Consider the following 20864-nt stretch of genomic DNA (forward strand, 5'->3'; position numbering starts at 1 on the left):
CGACTGCTGGGGAAGAGCGCCACCTGGAGGCCGGACCCTGAATCACAGATCACACATCAGGACAATACACGACTGCTGGGGAAGAGCGCCACCTGGAGGCCAAACCCTGAATCACAGATCACACATCACGACCATACACGACTGCTGGGGAAGAGCGCCACCTGGAGGCCGGACCCTGAATCACAGATCACACATCAGGACCATACATGACTGCTGGGGAAGAGCGCCACCTGGAGGCCGGACCCTGAATCACAGATCACACATCAGGACCATACACGACTGATGGGGAAGAGCGCCACCTGGAGGCCTGACCCTGAATCACAGATCACACATCAGGACCATACACGACTGCTGGGGGAGAGCGCCACCTGGAGGCCAAACCCTGCATCACAGATCACACATCAGGACCATACACGACTGCTGGGGAAGAGCGCCACCTGGAGGCCTGACCCTGAATCACAGATCACACATCAGGACCATACACGACTGCTGGGGGAGAGCGCCACCTGGAGGCTAAACCCTGAATCACAGATCACACATCAGGACCATACACAACTGCTGCGGGAGAGTGCCACCTGGAGGATGGACCCTGAATCACAGATCACACATCAGGACCATACACGACTGCTGGGGAATAGCGCCACCTGGAGGCCAAACCCAGAATCACAGATCACACATCAGGACCATACACGACTGCTGGGGAGAGCGCCACCTGGAGGCCTGGACCCTGAATCACAGATCACACATCAGTACCATACACGACTGCTGGGGGAGAGCGCCAACTGGAGGCTGGACCCTGAATCACAGATCACACATCAGGACGTAGCAGAAATGTATAACTTATTTATTTGTCTCACATATAGTGCCATCATATTCCACAGCTTTACAGACATCATCACTGTCCCCATTGGGGCTCAAAATCTATATTCCTTATCAGTACGAGTGGGAGGTAACCAGAAAAGCCAGAGGACCCCCTACAAACATGGGGCGAACATACAAACTCCCAGGACCCTAGAGTGATGCAGGATAACAGCGCTAACCACTCAGCCCCCCGTGCAGCGCTAACCACTGAGCCCTCCTGTGCAGCGCTAACCACTGAGCCCTCCTGTGCAGCGCTAACCAGAGTCCTCCTGTGCAGCGCTAACCACTGAGCCCTCCTGTGCAGCGCTAACCACTGAGCCCTCCTGTGCAGCGCTAACCACTGAGCCCTCCTGTGCAGCGCTAACCACTGAGCCCTCCTGTGCAGCGCTAACCACTGAGTCCTCCTGTGCAGCGCTAACCACTGAGCCCTCCTGTGCAGCGCTAACCACTGAGCCCTCCTGTGCAGCGCTAACCACTGAGCCCTCCTGTGCAGCGCTAACCACTGAGCCCTCCTGTGCAGCGCTAACCACTGAGCCCTCCTGTGCAGCGCTAACCACTGAGTCCTCCTGTGCAGCGCTAACCACTGAGCCCTCCTGTGCAGCGCTAACCACTGAGCCCTCCTGTGCAGCGCTAACCACTGAGCCCTCCTGTGCAGCGCTAACCACTGAGCCCTCCTGTGCAGCGCTAACCACTGAGCCCTCCTGTGCAGCGCTAACCACTGAGCCCTCCTGTGCAGCGCTAACCACTGAGCCCTCCTGTGCAGCGCTAACCACTGAGCCCTCCTGTGCAGCGCTAACCACTGAGCCCTCCTGTGCAGCGCTAACCACTGAGCCCCCCGTGCCACCAATGTGATAAGTAACATCCACTGGGTGGTTATAACCCCGATTCGTGGCTTGAGCTGGTGCCACGTCAGGATGTCCTGGGTAGGATGAACGGCCCCCCGGACGATGCCTGGCCACGCTCTTAGTGGCGCCTCCACACGTAGGTCTGGATGGAGTCTCCCGAGGACACGGCTTCGATCGTCCCCAGAGAGGGATCAGAAATGGAGAAAGTGACGTCATGGGAATCTCTGGAATAAGAGAAACCATCAGTCATGAGGGTGGAAGGCAGCGCCGGCCGCCACCGCCTGCCAGAAGCCATTACCTGTTCAGGATGACGACAGCGGCCGAGTCGTCGGGGCAGAGGAACGCCACGCTCTCCAGGGACGACTTCTGGTTCGCATCCAACCCGACACGCTGAGCCCCCGGAGGGATAAACTTACTGCAAGCGTCAGAGAAAAGAGGTGAGCGAAGGGCGGGCGCCACAGGGGTCATCGGGCGGGCGCCACGGGGGTCATCACAAGCGGGTGGGGGCTCACCTGAAGTGTGCCAGGTGATAGAAGCTGGGCTGCTTGTAGAAGATGTCCCTCTCCAGGTCCACAATAATGGGGCTGTCCACATTATTACCCACCCAGGTGGGGCCCCCGCTAACATCCAGAGCCAGGTTCCAATCAGTCCAGCCCGTCACGTGATTATTCAGATCCTGCAGACAGCAAATCATACAACTGTTACATTATATTGTGAGCTGCACATCCTCCATACCCGATGCCTACCATCAGGGGGCGACTCATCCTCCATCCCACCGCCATCCACAACCCGATGCCTACCATCAGGGGGCGACTCATCCTCCATACCACCGCCATCCACAACCCGATGCCTACCCTCAGGGGGCGACTCATCCTCCATACCACCGCCATCCACAAGCCGATGCCTACCATCAGGGGGCGACTCATCCTCCATACCACCGCCATCCACAACCCGATGCTTACCATCAGGGGGCGACTCATCCTCCATCCCACCGCCATCCACAACCCGATGCCTACCATCAGGGGGCGACTCATCCTCCATACCACCGCCATCCACAACCCGATGCCTACCATCAGGGGGCGACTCATCCTCCATACCACCGCCATCCACAACCCGACGCCTACCCTCAGGGGGCGACTCATCCTCCATACCACCGCCATCCACACCCCGATGCCTACCATCAGGGGGCGACTCATCCTCCATACCACCGCCATCCACACCCCGATGCCTACCATCAGGGGGCGACTCATCCTCCATACTACCGCCATCCACACCCCGATGCCTACCATCAGGGGGCGACTCATCCTCCATACCACCGCCATCCACACCCCGATGCCTACCATCAGGGGGCGACTCATCCTCCATACCACCGCCATCCACAACCCGATGCCTACCATCAGGGGGCGACTCATCCTCCATCCCACCGCCATCCACAACCCGATGCCTACCATCAGGACAACGTAGCCTCCATAACCCCGCCATCCACACCCCGATGCCTACCCTCAGGGGGCGACTCATCCTCCATACCACCGCCATCCACAACCCGATGCCTACCATCAGGGGGCGACTCATCCTCCATACCACCGCCATCCACACCCCGATGCCTACCATCAGGGGGCGACTCATCCTCCATACCACCGCCATCCACACCCCGATGCCTACCATCAGCGGGCGACTCATCCTCCATACCACTGCCATCCACAACCCGATGCCTACCATCAGGGGGCGACTCATCCTCCTCCATACCACCGCCATCCACAACCCGATGCCTACCATCAGGGGGCGACTCATCCTCCATACCACCGCCATCCACACCCCGATACCTACCATCAGGGGGCGACTCATCCTCCATACCACCGCCATCCACAACTCGATGCCTACCATCAGGGGGCGACTCATCCTCCATACCACCGCCATCCACAACCCGATGCCTACCATCAGGGGGCGACTCATCCTCCATACCACCGCCATCCACAACCTGATGCCTACCATCAGGGGACGACTCATCCTCCATACCACCACCATCCACACCCCGATGCCTACCATCAGGACCATGTAGCCTCCATAACCCGGCCATCCACACCCCGATGCCTACCATCAGGGGGCGACTCATCCTCCATACCACCGCCATCCACAACCCGATGCCTACCATCAGGAGGCGACTCATCCTCCATCCACAACCCGATGCGTACCATCAGGGGGCGACTCATCCTCCATCCCACCGCCATCCACAACCCGATGACTACCATCAGGGGGCGACTCATCCTCCATACCACCGCCATCCACACCCCGATGCCTACCATCAGGACCACGTAGCCTCCATAACCCGGCCATCCACACCCCGATGCCTACCATCAGGGGGCGACATCCTCCATCCCACCGCCATCCACACCCTGATGCCTACCATCAGGGTGCGACTCATCCTCCATACCACCACCATCCACAACAAGATGCCTACCATCAGGGGGCGACTCATCCTCCTCCATACCACCGCCATCCACAACCCGATACCTACCATCAGGGGGCGACTCATCCTCCATACCACCGCCATCCACAACCCGATGCCTACCATCATGGGGCGACTCATCCTCCATACCACCGCCATCCACAACCCGATGCCTACCATCAGGGGGAGACTCATCCTCCATACCACCGCCATCCACAACCCGATGCCTACCATCATGGGGCGACTCATCCTCCATACCACCGCCATCCACAACCCGATGCCTACCATCAGGGGGCGACTCATCCTCCATACCACCGCCATCCACAACCCGATGCCTACCATCAGGGGGCAAATCATCCTCCATCCCACCGCCATCCACAACCCGATGCCTACCATCAGGGGGCAAATCATCCTCCATCCCACCGCCATCCACAACCCGATGCCTACCATCAGGACAACGTAGCCTCCATAACCCGGCCATCCACACCCCGATGCCTACCCTCAGGGGGCGACTCATCCTCCATACCACCGCCATCCACAACCTGATGCCTACCATCAGGGGGCGACTCATCCTCCATACCACCGCCATCCACACCCCGATGCCTACCATCAGTGGGCGACTCATCCTCCATACCACCGCCATCCACAACCCGATGCCTACGATCAGGGGGCGACTCATCCTCCATACCACCGCCATCCACACCCCGATGCCTACGATCAGGGGGCGACTCATCCTCCATACCACCGCCATCCACACCCCGATGGCTACCATCAGCGGGCGACTCATCCTCCATACCACCGCCATCCACAACCCGATGCCTACCATCAGGGGGCAACTCATCCTCCTCCATACCACCGCCATCCACAACCCGATGCCTACCATCAGGACCACGTAGCCTCCATAACCCGGCCATCCACACCCCGATGCCTACCCTCAGGGGGCGACTCATCCTCCATACCACCGCCATCCACAACCCGATGCCTACCATCAGGACGCGACTCATCCTCCATACCACCGCCATCCACAACCCGATGCCTACCATCAGGGGGCGACTCATCCTCCATACCACCGCCATCCACAACCCGATGCCTACCATCAGGGGGCAAATCATCCTCCATCCCACCGCCATCCACAACCCGATGCCTACCATCAGGGGGCAAATCATCCTCCATCCCACCGCCATCCACAACCCGATGCCTACCATCAGGACAACGTAGCCTCCATAACCCGGCCATCCACACCCCGATGCCTACCCTCAGGGGGCGACTCATCCTCCATACCACCGCCATCCACAACCTGATGCCTACCATCAGGGGGAGACTCATCCTCCATACCACCGCCATCCACAACCCGATGCCTACCATCAGGGGGCGACTCATCCTCCATACCACCGCCATCCACACCCCGATGCCTACCATCAGTGGGCGACTCATCCTCCATACCACCGCCATCCACAACCCGATGCCTACGATCAGGGGGCGACTCATCCTCCATACCACCGCCATCCACACCCCGATGCCTACGATCAGGGGGCGACTCATCCTCCATACCACCGCCATCCACACCCCGATGGCTACCATCAGCGGGCGACTCATCCTCCATACCACCGCCATCCACAACCCGATGCCTACCATCAGGGGGCAACTCATCCTCCTCCATACCACCGCCATCCACAACCCGATGCCTACCATCAGGACCACGTAGCCTCCATAACCCGGCCATCCACACCCCGATGCCTACCCTCAGGGGGCGACTCATCCTCCATACCACCGCCATCCACAACCCGATGCCTACCATCAGGACGCGACTCATCCTCCATACCACCGCCATCCACAACCCGATGCCTACCATCAGGACCACGTAGCCTCCATACCACCGCCATCCACAACCCGATACCTACCATCAGGGGGCGACTCATCCTCCATCCCACCGCCATCCACACCCTGATGCCTACCATCAGGGGGCAACTCATCCTCCATACCACCGTCATCCACACCCCGATGCTTACCATCAGGGGGCGACTCATCCTCCATACCACCGCCATCCACAACCCGATGCCTACTATCAGGGGGCGACTCATCCTCCTGCATACCACCGCCATCCACAACCCGATACCTACCATCAGGGGGCGACTCATCCTCCATACCACCGCCATCCACAACCCGATGCCTACCATCAGGGGGCGACTCATCCTCCATACCACCGCCATCCACAACCCGATGCCTACCATCAGGAGGCGACTCATCCTCCATACCACCGCCATCCACAACCCGATGCCTACTATCAGGGGGCGACTCATCCTCCATACCACCGCCATCCACAACCCGATGCCAACCATCAGGGGGCGACTCATCCTCCATCCCACCGCCATCCACAACCCGATGCCTACCATCAGGGGGCGACTCATCCTCCATACCACCGCCATCCACACCCCGATGCCTACCATCAGGGGGCGACTCATCCTCCATACCACCGCCATCCACAACCCGATGCCTACCATCAGGGGGCTACTCATCCTCCATACCACCGCCATCCACAACCCGATGCCTACCATCAGGGGGCGACTCATCCTCCATACCACCGCCATCCACAACCCGATGCCTACTATCAGGGGGCGACTCATCCTCCATACCACCGCCATCCACAACTCGATGCCTACCATCAGGGGGCGACTCATCCTCCATACCACCGCCATCCACAACCCGATGCCTACCATCAGGGGGCGACTCATCCTCCATCCCACCGCCATCCACAACCCGATGCCTACCATCAGGACCACGTAGCCTCCATAACCCAGCCATCCACACCCCGATGCCTACCCTCAGGGGGCAACTCATCCTCCATACCACCGCCATCCACAACCCGATGCCTACCATCAGGGGGCGACTCATCCTCCATACCACCGCCATCCACAACCCGATGCCTACCATCAGGGGGCGACTCATCCTCCATACCACCGCCATCCACACCCTGATGCCTACCATCAGGGGGCGACTCATCCTCCATACCACCACCATCCACACCCCGATGCCTACCATCAGGGGCGACTCATCCTCCATACCACCGCCATCCACAACCCGATGCCTACCATCAGGGGGCGACTCATCCTCCATACCAATGCCATCCACACCCCGATGCCTACCATCAGGACCACGTAGCCTCCATAACCCGGCCATCCACACCCCGATGCCTACCCTCAGGGGGCGACTCATCCTCCATACCACCGCCATCCACAACCCGATGTCTACCATCAGGAGGCGACTCATCCTCCATCCCACCACCATCCACAACCCAATGCCTACCATCAGGACCACGTAGCCTCCATAACCCGGCCATCCACACCCCGATGCCTACCCTCAGGGGGCGACTCATCCTCCATTCCACCGCCATCCACAACCCGATGCCTACCATCAGGGGGCGACTCATCCTCCATACCACCGCCATCCACAACCCGATGCCTACCATCTGGGGCGACTCATCCTCCATACCACCGCCATCCACAACCCGATGCCTACCATAAGGGGGCGACTCATCCTCCATACCACCGCCATCAACAACCTGATCCCTATCATCAGAGGGCGACTCATCCTCCATACCACCGCCATCCACACCCTGATGCCTACCATCAGGGGGCGCCTCAACCTCCATACCACCACCATCCACACCCCGATCCCTACCATCAGAGGGCGACGCATGCGCCATATCCCGCTATCCGCTACAAACCTCTAGCATGAGGAGGTGACATATCCTTCCTAACACTGCCATCAACAACCCGGTCCCTCCAATCAGAGGGTGACGCATCCTCCATACAGCCATTGGGACGACACAGCTTTTCTTCTTAGTTATGCCAGACATAAACTCAGTAAGCCAGGAGCCATATGCTTTTATCTTCATGGTGACTTTTGCATTGGTGTTCTTCTTTGGTTGATTAACACAGACTATTGTTTGAATAATCCTGAATGTTGACACTTGAGTTGAGATGTCCTGCAACTTATTGTCTGCAAATCTTGCAAGATAGAGACATGGAGCAATACTGATAATGATAATATGCTGATTACGTATTATACCAAACCATGAAAGTTGATTAAATGCTCAAACAATGGGTCATGAGCCTCTTATACCTTGATCCCTGACCCTTGACCTGTGAATGATGGCTGAAAGGACAATTGTTAACTATAAAAAGTGGGTCTCTGCTTCTATTCGGTGTCATTCTACAGCATATCAGCTGGAGGAATACAGATCGGCTCCATTGACCATTGCTGAACCCTCAGAGATGTCTTGATGAATCCAAGTTGGGACAATCTGGTCACCTGGCCCCAGACCTCACTGCTTCTCACTAGTTTCCTAAGCTTGTCGTTACCTCCTCTCTTTGGGTGCTAGCCAAAGGAGGTGTGCCCCTGGTGGGGGTAGTCGGCCCTGGAAGCCCCAAAATCACAGCTTCTCTATTCTCGGCGGACCAGCGGAAGGGTGAGGACTCTAATTTGCACCATCTTGGGTATTTGCTGGGACTGTTCTATAGGTCATTGATTGCTGGTGGTTCAATAAATTATTGCCACGCTGTTTACCATCACCCTGCCGACAGTAAAAGAGAGCGGGCATTCAGTGGCATGAGCCCTGGTCCATGCGATCTTTCTAAAAGACAGCTGAGCCAGCGGACAAGAGCACCCACTGACCCCTGTGTCTTCACATATTGGTGGCCGGGGTCTTCCGCGGGCTTAATGCTACTCAGACAACACAGGGTGCGGGTAAAACAGCGTGGCAATACTTTATTGAACCACAAACAGGACAATAAACAGGTAGAACAGTCCCAGCAAATACCCAAGATGATACAACATTACACAGTCTCACCCTTCCTTCTCCGCCCGCCTGGGATACAACAGCTGCGACTTTGGGACTTCCAGGGCCGACTACCTCAACCAGTGGCCCCCCACAGAGAAGAGATAGCGGCAAGCGTAGGAAGCTGACGGTCCATCGAGGTACAAGGCCAGGAGACCCGAGGGTCCCACCCTGGCCTCTCCGAGAGTTTCCATGAGGCCAGATGACCGGCTGGTCCCAATCTGGCTTCTCCGAATGTCTCCATGGGTTCCAGGTGACCGGTGGGTCCCTCCTGGTAATCCCCAAACATATCCATGGGGCCAGATGACTTCATCGTCCCAACCTGGACTCCCCAAGGTGGAAGGCGCAAAAATAGAAACCACCGAACTCATTTTTAGCACTGTGTGTTCATAGACTCGGTTTAGTTAAGAGAAAGCGGTGACCAGAGGAATTAACTTAATAGCTTCATTAAAGTTTGATTGCGTACACTAAACAATCAGGAATAGATTTGGTGGCGTGAGATGGAAACTACGTGCGTGAAGCATAGTGGAAGCCTCAGCTGGTTATTGGCGTGTCATGTTTACCAGTAAGACAAATGACCAAAAAACATCTAGTGTCTCCATGAGAAAAAACTGGGAAACGTGAGATTAAATCGATTGTCACTTAAATAGTTGATAAAAGACGATACAGAAGACCTTTGATCCCCCAAACCAACAGCACATCGTCAACGTACCATTGAGTTAAATACACAACTCTGGAGAAGGGCTGGAGACTGGAGTTCTAGAAGATTCCTCATTCTTCCAGTTACCTGTAGTGAATGTTTAAGGGGGTGGGGTATGGGTATCTCTGCCCAACTGGGGGCTGATCCCAAGAGAAGGAGAACAATAAGCCACATGTTTGGTAGTTAGTTGATATTGTGCTGTGTGAAGGGCTAGGATCTGTGCTGAGGCCAGATCCTGGTGCCATGTCTGGACTGTTGGAGATCCGTTGGACTGTTGGAGATCCGTTGGACTGTTGGAGATCCGTTGGACTGTTGGAGATCCGTTGGACTGTTGGAGATCCGTTGGACTGTTGGAGATCCGTTGGACTGTTGGAGATCCGTTGCTACGTTGGGTTGTGATGTCTCGCCACCCTGCTGGATTGGAGGATTTAGTCTGAGACTGTTGTTGCCTTGTCCTTGGCGTCGGATTACCGGGTGGCGCCCCCGGATTTGTCCTTTTTTTGTGGCCACAATGAAGACTCTAAGGAACCATATCTTTGTTTGGTGTTATATCCTCCCAGTCCCAATAAAGGTTGTTGGATTGTTCACCGGCCTGCTGTCTCTACCTGCTCCGTCTCACACCCCCTAACATAATTGTATTTTTGTGAATGAAAATCTACTGCTAGTATGGCAATCTCATGTGGCTGCAAGTCTACCTTCATTTTTTACATGCAGCCCCAGCGTCTGGCAGAGAAGTGATCCTGTGCTCCACTATTGGAACCCAGCTGGAAACCTTCTAGGGGTGAGCTGAACATACATTCTTTGTTACCTGTCTGATTCACTTTGCTATGCAATGGCCGATGTCTGCCGAATAGGAGATATGGTATAGATATTGTCATCTATCTCTGAACAGATAATATCCTGATAGGAAAGAAGATGGGAATATCTACCACCTGGGACCTTCAGGGGTGAAGATTTCATAAAAGCTGAGAATCTCAATTTTTTAAGACTGAGACCCTGTTATAAGTCACCAGAGGGGAGGCATGTAGTGTAACTTGTGGCCAATTCTGATCCTTGTTTAATGCCAGGACGATACATTGCTGTGTAGGATTGAGCCACGTTTTCACAGGAGAGCTTCCCTTCATAAATCTGCGCCATTTCCATGACATCAGGTTTAGTGACTCTTTCGTGATTACTTTACTTTCTGCATCTGTATATGCTGTAATGTTTTGTTTTATTAGAAAATACTGATAGGGAATATAGATTGTGAGCGCCAATGGGGAGAGTGCCGATATTGTTTGTAAATTCTCTGAATTGTAAAGCGGAATATATTGCCGCTAAATAAATACGAAGATTATTATTTATTAGCAGAACGACGTACCGCCATACCCCTGCCATCCGATACCGTTCCCAGCCATCAGCACGACGTATCTTTCATATGCCCACAAACAACAACCACCCGATGCCAACCAACAGAGGGCAGCACATCCTCCATGTACAGGATATGAACTCCCAGCTGCCATTGCTCACCTCCATGATCCCCCGACTGTAGTGATTTCCCCTCTCCCAGCTTCCCAGCCGCACGCCCTTATCCCAGGGAGTAAAGCCAGCACAAGCCTCCGAAGCAAACAGGAAGTATTCTGGGAAGAGCTGGTGAGTGCTGCCGAGGCTGATGTCTGCCGGGACCACTGCATCCAGGTACCAGTGCACTGCGATCCCATGGACATACCGGGCGGCCTGCAGGTCAGACAGGATCTGGAGAGAAGGCAGAGGTCATCACAATGTACTAGAGCCACCATCTGCTGCAGGACGGAGTGCAGCTCTGGAGCATAATGCAGTGCTCTATGTACACAGTGACTGCACCAGCAGAATAGTGAGTGCAGCTCTGGAGTATAATACAGGAGGTAACTCAGGATCAGTAATGTAATGTATGTACACAGTGACTGCACCAGCAGAATAGTGAGTGCAGCTCTGGGGTATAATACAGGATGCAACTCAGGATCAGTAATGTAATGTATGTACACAGTGACTGCACCAGCAGAATAGTGAGTGCAGCTCTGGGGTATAATACAGGATGTAACTCAGGATCAGTAATGTAATGTATGTACACAGTGACTCCCCCAGCAGAATAGTGAGTGCAGCTCTGGAGTATAATACAGGATGTAACTCAGGATCAGTAATGTAATGTATATACACAGTGACTGCACCAGCAGAATAGTGAGTGCAGCTCTGGAGTATAATACAGGATGTAACTCAGGATCAGTAATGTAATGTATATACACAGTGACTGCACCAGCAGAATAGTGACTGCAGCTCTGGAGTATAATACAGGATGTAACTCAGGATCAGTAATGTAATGTATGTACACAGTGACTGCACCAGCAGAATAGTGAGTGCAGCTCTGGAGTATAATACAGGAGGTAACTCAGGATCAGTAATGTAATGTATGTACACAGTGACTGCACCAGCAGAATAGTGAGTGCAGCTCTGGAGTATAATACAGGATGTAACTCAGGATCAGTAATGTAATGTATATACACAGTGACTGCACCAGCAGAATAGTGACTGCAGCTCTGGAGTATAATACAGGATGTAACTCAGGATCAGTAATGTAATGTATGTACACAGTGACTGCACCAGCAGAATAGTGAGTGCAGCTCTGGAGTATAATACAGGAGGTAACTCAGGATCAGTAATGTAATGTATGTACACAGTGACTGCACCAGCAGAATAGTGAGTGCAGCTCTGGAGTATAATACAGGATGTAACTCAGGATCAGTTATGTAATGTATGTACACAGTGACTGCACCAGCAGAATAGTGAGTGCAGCTCTGGAGTATAATACAGGATGTAACTCAGGATCAGTAATGTAATGTATGTACACAGTGAGTGCAGCTCTGAAGTATAATACAGGATGTAACTGAGGATCAGTAATGTAATGTATGTACACAGTGACTGCACCAGCAGAATAGTGAGTGCAGCTCTGGAGTATAATACAGGATGTAACTCAGGATCAGTAATGTAATGTATGTACACAGTGACTGCACCAGCAGAATAGTGAGTGCAGCTCTGGAGTATAATACAGGATGTAACTCAGGATCAGTAATGTAATGTATGTACACAGTGACTGCACCAGCAGAATAGTGAGTGCAGCTCTGAAGTATAATACAGGATGTAACTGAGGATCAGTAATGTAATGTATGTACACAGTGACTGCACCAGCAGAATAGTGAGTGCAGCTCTGGAGTATAATACAGGAGGTGACTCAGGATCAGTAATATAATGTATGTACACAGTGACTGCACCAGCAGAATAGTGACTGCAGCTCTGGAGTATAATACAGGATGTAACTCAGGATCAGTAATGTAATGTATGTACACAGTGACTGCACCAGCAGAATAGTAAGTGCAGCTCTGGAGTATAATACAGGATGTAACTCAGGATCAGTAATGTAATGTATGTACACAGTGACTGCACCAGCAGAATAGTGAGTGCAGCTCTGGAGTATAATACAGGAGGTAACTCAGGATCAGTAATGTAATGAATGTACACAGTGACTGCACCAGCAGAATAGTGAGTGCAGCTCTGGAGTATAATACAGGAGGTAACTCAAGATCAGTAATGTAATGTATGTACACAGTGACTGCACCAGCAGAATAGTGAGTGCAGCTCTGGAGTATAATACAGGATGTAACTCAGGATCAGTAATGTAATGAATGTACACAGTGACTGCACCAGCAGAATAGTGAGTGCAGCTCTGGAGTATAATACAGGAGGTAACTCAAGATCAGTAATGTAATGTATGTACACAGTGATTGCACCAGCAGAATAGTGAGTGCAGCTCTGGAGTATAATACAGGATGTAACTCAGGATCAGTAATGTAATGAATGTACACAGTGACTGCACCAGCAGAATAGTGAGTGCAGCTCTGGAGTATAATACAGGAGGTAACTCAAGATCAGTAATGTAATGTATGTAAACAGTGACTGCACCAGCAGAATAGTGAGTGCAGCTCTGGAGTATAATACAGGATGTAACTCAGGATCAGTAATGTAATGTATGTACACAGTGACTGCACCAGCAGAATAGTGAGTGCAGCTCTGGAGGATAATACAGGAGGTAACTCAGGATCAGTAATGTAATGTATGTACACAGTGACTGCACCAGCAGAATAGTGAGTGCAGCTCTGGAGTATAATACAGGAGGTAACTCAGGATCAGTAATGTAATGTATGTACACAGTGACTGCACCAGCAGAATAGTGAGTGCAGCTCTGGAGTATAATACAGGAGGTAACTAAGGATCAGTAATGTAATGTATGTACACAGTGACTGCACCAGCAGAATAGTGAGTGCAGCTCTGGAGTATAATACAGGATGTAACTGAGGATCAGTAATGTAATGTATGTACACAGTGACTGCACCAGCAGAATAGTGAGTGCAGCTCTGGAGTATAATACAGGAGGTAACTAAGGATCAGTAATGTAATGTATGTACACAGTGACTCCACCAGCAGAATAGTGAGTGCAGCTCTGGAGTATAATACAGGATGTAACTCAGGATCAGTAATGTAATGTATGTACACAGTGACTGCACCAGCAGAATAGTGAGTGCAGCTCTGGAGTATAATACAGGATTACAGTTTGGGGGCATCTCACCACTTTGGCCCAGTATGGCAGCAGGATCCGGTTGTCATCTACGATCATGATTTGGACATCTTTGTGAGAGCTGTTGGTAAATGCTGGGCCCAGATCCAAAGCAATGAAGTCCCTCATAAGCTCGGGGGTGAAGCCTAAGCTTTGGAAGGGGTAGTCGCTGATCATCCCCGCCGCTGGCTCATTCTCCACCGTCACTGCCCAGAAAGTCACGTTGTGCTTGGCGTATTCATCCAGGAACCTAGAAGAGAGGAGACAGTCAGTGGTCGGCGTCTGCTCAGCACCTGGCGGAGGGGCCGGGGCACCACGGACCTGATGAAGTACTGTGCCCAGGTCTTGTAGTACCGCTCGCCGGGTGACCCCTTTAAGGTGCCTTTGCCTGTGATCTTCCCATTGGTCTTCATCCATGGAGGCGCTGTCCAGGGACTGGCAAACAAGGATATGGGCTGGTGGGACAAGGCCTGGGCTCTCTGGATCACTGGGATCTGCGGGGGAACGTGTGTAAATAGGAGGACAAGGATCAGCGGCGCCCGCGCTCCACCTCTCACCTTCAGCTTCACATCCTCCTCCTCTAAACTGAAGGTGTCCAGCGTGAAGTCGCCTTCGCTGTCCAGGTAGGTGTAGACCCGCGTGGAGAAGTCACAGCTGGCCATGGGCACCCGCAGCACGCTGTACCCGATCCCTGTGTAACCACACCCATTAAATCCGCACACACATACGTCGTACCGCCGCACCATGATTACCTTCCTCGGAGAAGTACGCGCGCAGAAGCTGGTCCTGGGACCCCGCACTCAGTGCCAGGATGTTCATGGCTGCCGAGTCTGTCACCGCGCCACCAAACCCCTTGATGACCTGGAAGCGCTTCTTGTCTTGGAGGGTGAGGGTCAGACCTGTGGGGAGAGGACGTCATCTCGCTGCCATAACCCTCTGTACGGGGCAGTACGGTCATCTCTTACCGGGCCGCGGCGTCTTCACTACGGGACCCCCACTCTCCTGCAGACGCTTCCCAGACCTGCTGCTCTCGTACACCGAGAAGTCCCCCAGCTTGGGCAAGGACACGATCCCCAGACTGTCACAGTACGTGGCATTACAGGTACAGACCGCCGAGCTCTGCCCAAAGCTCTGCGGCCAACACGGGCGAGACCCTGAAAGGAGAGCAAAGTCATTCCGAGAAAAGTCAGGTCACCCGCAACACCTACACAGCACGTTCTACCACGACCACCGCCGCTGAGCGACAGCAAGCTACACCACGACCACCGCCGCTGAGCGACAGAACGCTAAACCACGACCACCGCCGCTGAGCTACAGCACGCTACACCACGACCACCGCCGCTGAGCGACAGAACGCTAAACCACGACCACCGCCGCTGAGCGAAAGAACGCTAAACCACGGCCGCTAAGCGACAGAACGCTAAACCACGACCACAGCCGCTGAGCGACAGAACGCTACACCACGACCACAGCCGCTGAGCGACAGCACGCTAAACCACGACCACCGCCGCTGAGCGACAGCACGCTACACCACGACCACAGCCGCTGAGCGACAGAACGCTACACCACGACCACCGCCGCTGAGCTACAGCACGCTACACCACGACCACCGCCGCTGAGCGACAGAACGCTAAACCACGACCACCGCCGCTGAGCGACAGAAGGCTAAACCACGACCACCGCCGCTGAGCGACAGAACGCTACACCACGACCACAGCCGCTGAGCGACAGAACGCTACACCACGACCACAGCCGCTGAGCGACAGCACGCTAAACCACGACCACCGCCGCTGAGCGACAGCACGCTACACCACGACCACCGCCGCTGAGCGACAGAACGCTACACCACGACCACCGCCGCTGAGCTACAGCACGCTACACCACGACCACCGCCGCTGAGCGACAGAACGCTAAACCACGACCACCGCCGCTGAGCGACAGAAGGCTAAACCACGGCCGCTAAGCGACAGCACGCTATACCACGACCACAGCCGCTGAGCGACAGAACGCTAAACCACGACCACCGCCGCTGAGAGACAGCACGCTAAACCACGACCACAGCCGCTGAGCGACAGAACGCTACACCACGACCACAGCCGCTGAGCGACAGCACGCTAAACCACGACCACAGCCGCTGAGCGACAGAACGCTACACCACGACCACAGCCGCTGAGCGACAGAACGCTACACCACGACCACCGCCGCTAAGCGACAGCACGCTATACCACGACCACAGCCGCTGAGCGACAGCACGCTAAACCACGACCACCGCCGCTGAGCGACAGAACGCTAAACCACGGCCGCTAAGCGACAGCACGCTATACCACGACCACCGCTGCTGAGCGACAGAACGCTAAACCACGACCACCGCCGCTGAGCGACAGCACGCAAAACCACGACCACAGCCGCTGAGCGACAGCACGCTAAACCACGACCACCGCCGCTGAGCGACAGCACGCTATACCACGACCACCGCTGCTGAGCGACAGAACGCTAAACCACGGCCGCTAAGCGACAGAACGCTACACCACGACCACCGCCGCTGAGCTACAGAACGCTAAACCATGGCCGCTAAGCGACAGCACGTTCTACCACGACCACCGCAGCTGAGCTACAGCACGCTACACCACGACCACCGCCGCTGAGAGACAGAACGCTAAACCACGACCACCGCCGCTGAGCGACAGAACGCTACACCACGACCACCGCCGCTGAGCGACAGAACGCTACACCACGACCACCGCCGCTGAGCGACAGCACGCTACACCACGACCACCGCCGCAGAGCGACAGCACGCTAAACCACGATCACAGCCGCTGAGCGACAGCACGCTAAACCACGACCACCGCCGCTGAGCGACAGAACGCTAAACCACGACCACAGCCGCTGAGCGACAGAACGCTGTACCACGACCACCGCCGCTGAGCGACAGCACGCTACACCACGACCACAGCCGCTGAGCGACAGAACGCTACACCACGACCACCGCCGCTGAGCGACAGAACGCTACACCACGACCACAGCCGCTGAGCGACAGAACGCTAAACCACGACCACCGCCGCTGAGCGACAGCACGCTATACCACGACCACCGCCGCTAAGCGACAGCACGCTATACCACGACCACCGCTGCTGAGCGACAGAACGCTAAACCACGGCCGCTAAGCGACAGAATGCTACACCACGACCACCGCCGATGAGCTACAGAACGCTAAACCACGACCACCGCCGCTGAGCTACAGAACGCTAAACCATGGCCGCTAAGCGACAGCACGTTCTACCACGACCACCGCAGCTGAGCTACAGCACGCTACACCACGACCACCGCCGCTGAGAGACAGAACGCTAAACCACGACCACCGCCGCTGAGCGACAGAACGCTACACCACGACCACCGCCGCTGAGCGACAGAACGCTACACCACGACCACCGCCGCTGAGCTACAGCACGCTACACCACGACCACCGCCGCAGAGCGACAGCACGCTAAACCACGATCACAGCCGCTGAGCGACAGCACGCTAAACCACGACCACCGCCGCTGAGCGACAGAACGCTAAACCACGACCACAGCCGCTCAGCGACAGAACGCTGTACCACGACCACCGCCGCTGAGCGACAGCACGCTACACCACGACCACAGCCGCTGAGCGACAGAACGCTACACCACGACCACCGCCGCTGAGCGACAGAACGCTACACCACGACCACCGCCGCTGAGCGACAGAACGCTACACCACGACCACCGCCGCTGAGCGACAGCACGCTACACCACGACCACCGCCGCAGAGCGACAGCACGCTAAACCACGATCACAGCCGCTGAGCGACAGCACGCTAAACCACGACCACCGCCGCTGAGCGACAGAACGCTGTACCACGACCACCGCCGCTGAGCGACAGCACGCTACACCACGACCACAGCTGCTGAGCGACAGAACGCTAAACCACGGCCGCTAAGCGACAGCACGCTACACCACGACCACAGCCGCTGAGCGACAGAACGCTAAACCACGGCCGCTGAGCGAAAGCACGCTACACCACGACCACCGCTGCTGAGCAACAGAACGCTAAACCACGACCACCGCCGCTGAGCGACAGCACGCTAAACCACGACCACCACCGCTGAGCGACAGCACGCTAAACAACGACCACAGCCGCTAAGCGACAGCACGCTAAACCAAGACCACCGCCGCTGAGCGACAGCACGCTATACCACGACCACCGCCGCTGAGCGACAGAACGCTATACCACGACCACCGCCGCTGAGCGACAGCACGCTAAACCACGACCACCACCGCTGAGCGACAGCACGCTAAACCACGACCACAGCCGCTGAGCGACAGCACGCTGTACCACGACCACCGCCGCTGAGCGACAGCACGCTAAACCACGACCACCGCCGCTGAGCGACAGCACGCTAAACCACGACCACCGCCGCTGAGCGACAGCACGCTAAACCACGACCACCGCCGCTGAGCGACAGCACGCTAAACCACGACCACCGCCGCTGAGCGACAGCACGCTAAACCACGACCACCGCCGCTGAGCGACAGCACGCTAAACCACGACCACCGCCGCTGAGCGACAGCACGCTAAACCACGACCACCGCCGCTGAGCGACAGCACGCTGTACCACGACCACCGCCGCTGAGCGACAGCACGCTGTACCACGACCACCGCCGCTGAGAGACAGCACGCTGTACCACGACCACCGCCGCTGAGCGACAGCACGCTAAACCACGACCACCACCGCTGAGCGACAGCACGTTATACCACGACCACCGCCGCTAAGCGACAGCATGCTATACCACGACCACCGCCGCTGAGCGACAGCACGTTGTACCACGACCACCGCCGCCGAGCGACAGCACGCTCTACCATGACCACCGCCACTGAGCGACAGCACGCTAAACCACGACCACCGCAGCTGAGCGACAGCACGCTATTCCACGACCACCGCCGCTGAGCGACAGCACGCTAAACCACGACCACCACCGCTGAGCGACAGCACGCTAAACCACGACCACCGCCGCTGAGCGACAGCACGCTGTACCACGACCACCGCCGCTGAGCGACAGCACGCTATACCACGACCGCTGAGCGACAGCACGCTCTACCACGACCACCGCCGCTGAGCTACAGCACATTATACCATGACCACCGCCATTCAACTACAGCCTCCTGCATCCGACAACCTGCAGCCCCCACACTATAGTGATAGATCCCAGTACCTGCAGCCCCCACACTATAGTGATAGATCCCAGTACCTGCAGCCTCCACACTATAGTGATAGATCCCAGTACCTGCAGCCTCCACACTATAGTGATAGCCCCCCAGTACCTGCAGCCTCCACACTATAGTGATAGATCCCAGTACCTGCAGCCTCCACACTATAGTGATAGATCCCAGTACCTGCAGCCTCCACACTATAGTGATAGATCCCAGTACCTGCAGCCTCCACACTATAGTGATAGATCCCAGTACCTGCAGCCTCCACACTATAGTGATAGATCCCAGTACCTGCAGCCTCCACACTATAGTGATAGATCCCAGTACCTGCAGCCTCCACACTATAGTGATAGATCCCAGTACCTGCAGCCCCCACACTATAGTGATAGATCCCAGTACCTGCAGCCCCCACACTATAGTGATAGATCCCAGTACCTGCAGCCCCCACACTATAGTGATAGATCCCAGTACCTGCAGCCTCCACACTATAGTGATAGCGCCCAGTACCTGCAGCCCCCACACTATAGTGATAGATCCCAGTACCTGCAGCCCCCACACTATAGTGATAGATCCCAGTACCTGCAGCCTCCACACTATAGTGATAGCGCCCAGTACCTGCAGCCCCCACACTATAGTGATAGATCCCAGTACCTGCAGCCCCCACACTATAGTGATAGCGCCCAGTACCTGCAGCCCCCACACTATAGTGATAGATCCCAGTACCTGCAGCCTCCACACTATAGTGATAGATCCCAGTACCTGCAGCCCCCACACTATAGTGATAGATCCCAGTACCTGCAGCCTCCACACTATAGTGATAGATCCCAGTACCTGCAGCCTCCACACTACAGTGATAGATCCCAGTACCTGCAGCCTCCACACTATAGTGATAGATCCCAGTACCTGCAGCCACCACACTATAGTGATAGATCCCAGTACCTGCAGCCCCCACACTATAGTGATAGATCCCAGTACCTGCAGCCCCCACACTATAGTGATAGATCCCAGTACCTGCAGCCCCCACACTATAGTGATAGATCCCAGTACCTGCAGCCTCCACACTATAGTGATAGATCCCAGTACCTGCAGCCCCCACACTATAGTGATAGATCCCAGTACCTGCAGCCTCCACACTATAGTGATAGCGCCCAGTACCTGCAGCCCCCACACTATAGTGATAGATCCCAGTACCTGCAGCCTCCACACTATAGTGATAGATCCCAGTACCTGCAGCCCCCACACTATAGTGATAGATCCCAGTACCTGCAGCCCCCACACTATAGTGATAGATCCCAGTACCTGCAGCCCCCACACTATAGTGA

The 20864-nt window shown here is 55.5% G+C and overlaps 1 protein-coding gene across 1 annotated transcript; it reads right to left on the reverse strand.

Annotated features, from left to right (window-relative positions):
• Positions 1–827: 827 nt before the first annotated feature.
• Positions 828–19194, reverse strand: GBA1 (glucosylceramidase beta 1). The gene is made up of 10 exons (XM_073668626.1): positions 19122–19194; positions 15279–15467; positions 15066–15212; positions 14871–15004; positions 14635–14807; positions 14326–14563; positions 11199–11423; positions 2219–2382; positions 2005–2121; positions 828–1930 (listed from the first exon to the last, which is right to left on the reverse strand). Exons 1-10 carry the CDS (start codon positions 19192–19194, stop codon positions 1825–1827), a joined length of 1566 nt encoding a protein of 521 aa, XP_073524727.1. The 3' UTR covers positions 828–1824.
• Between the last annotated feature and the right edge of the window lie 1670 nt (positions 19195–20864).

The sequence above is a fragment of the Phyllobates terribilis genome, unplaced genomic scaffold, assembly GCF_046119375.1.
Source record: "Phyllobates terribilis strain yellow unplaced genomic scaffold, ASM4611937v1 Scaffold_820__1_contigs__length_630855, whole genome shotgun sequence".
Classification (NCBI taxonomy): Eukaryota; Metazoa; Chordata; class Amphibia; order Anura; family Dendrobatidae; genus Phyllobates; species Phyllobates terribilis.

What these genes read in the sequence shown, in the direction of transcription:
- GBA1 (XM_073668626.1), bottom strand. Translation starts at nt 19,194, where the DNA reads ATGGTAGAGCGTGCTGTCGCTCGGCGGCGGTGGTCGTGGTACAACGTG. An exon ending in AGTGAAGACGCCGCGGCCCG is followed by an intron (nt 15,213 to 15,278) that starts GTAAGAGATGAC and finishes CTCTCCCCACAG; the next exon opens with GTCTGACCCTCACCCTCCAA. An exon ending in CGCGTACTTCTCCGAGGAAG is followed by an intron (nt 15,005 to 15,065) that starts GTAATCATGGTG and finishes GTGGTTACACAG; the next exon opens with GGATCGGGTACAGCGTGCTG.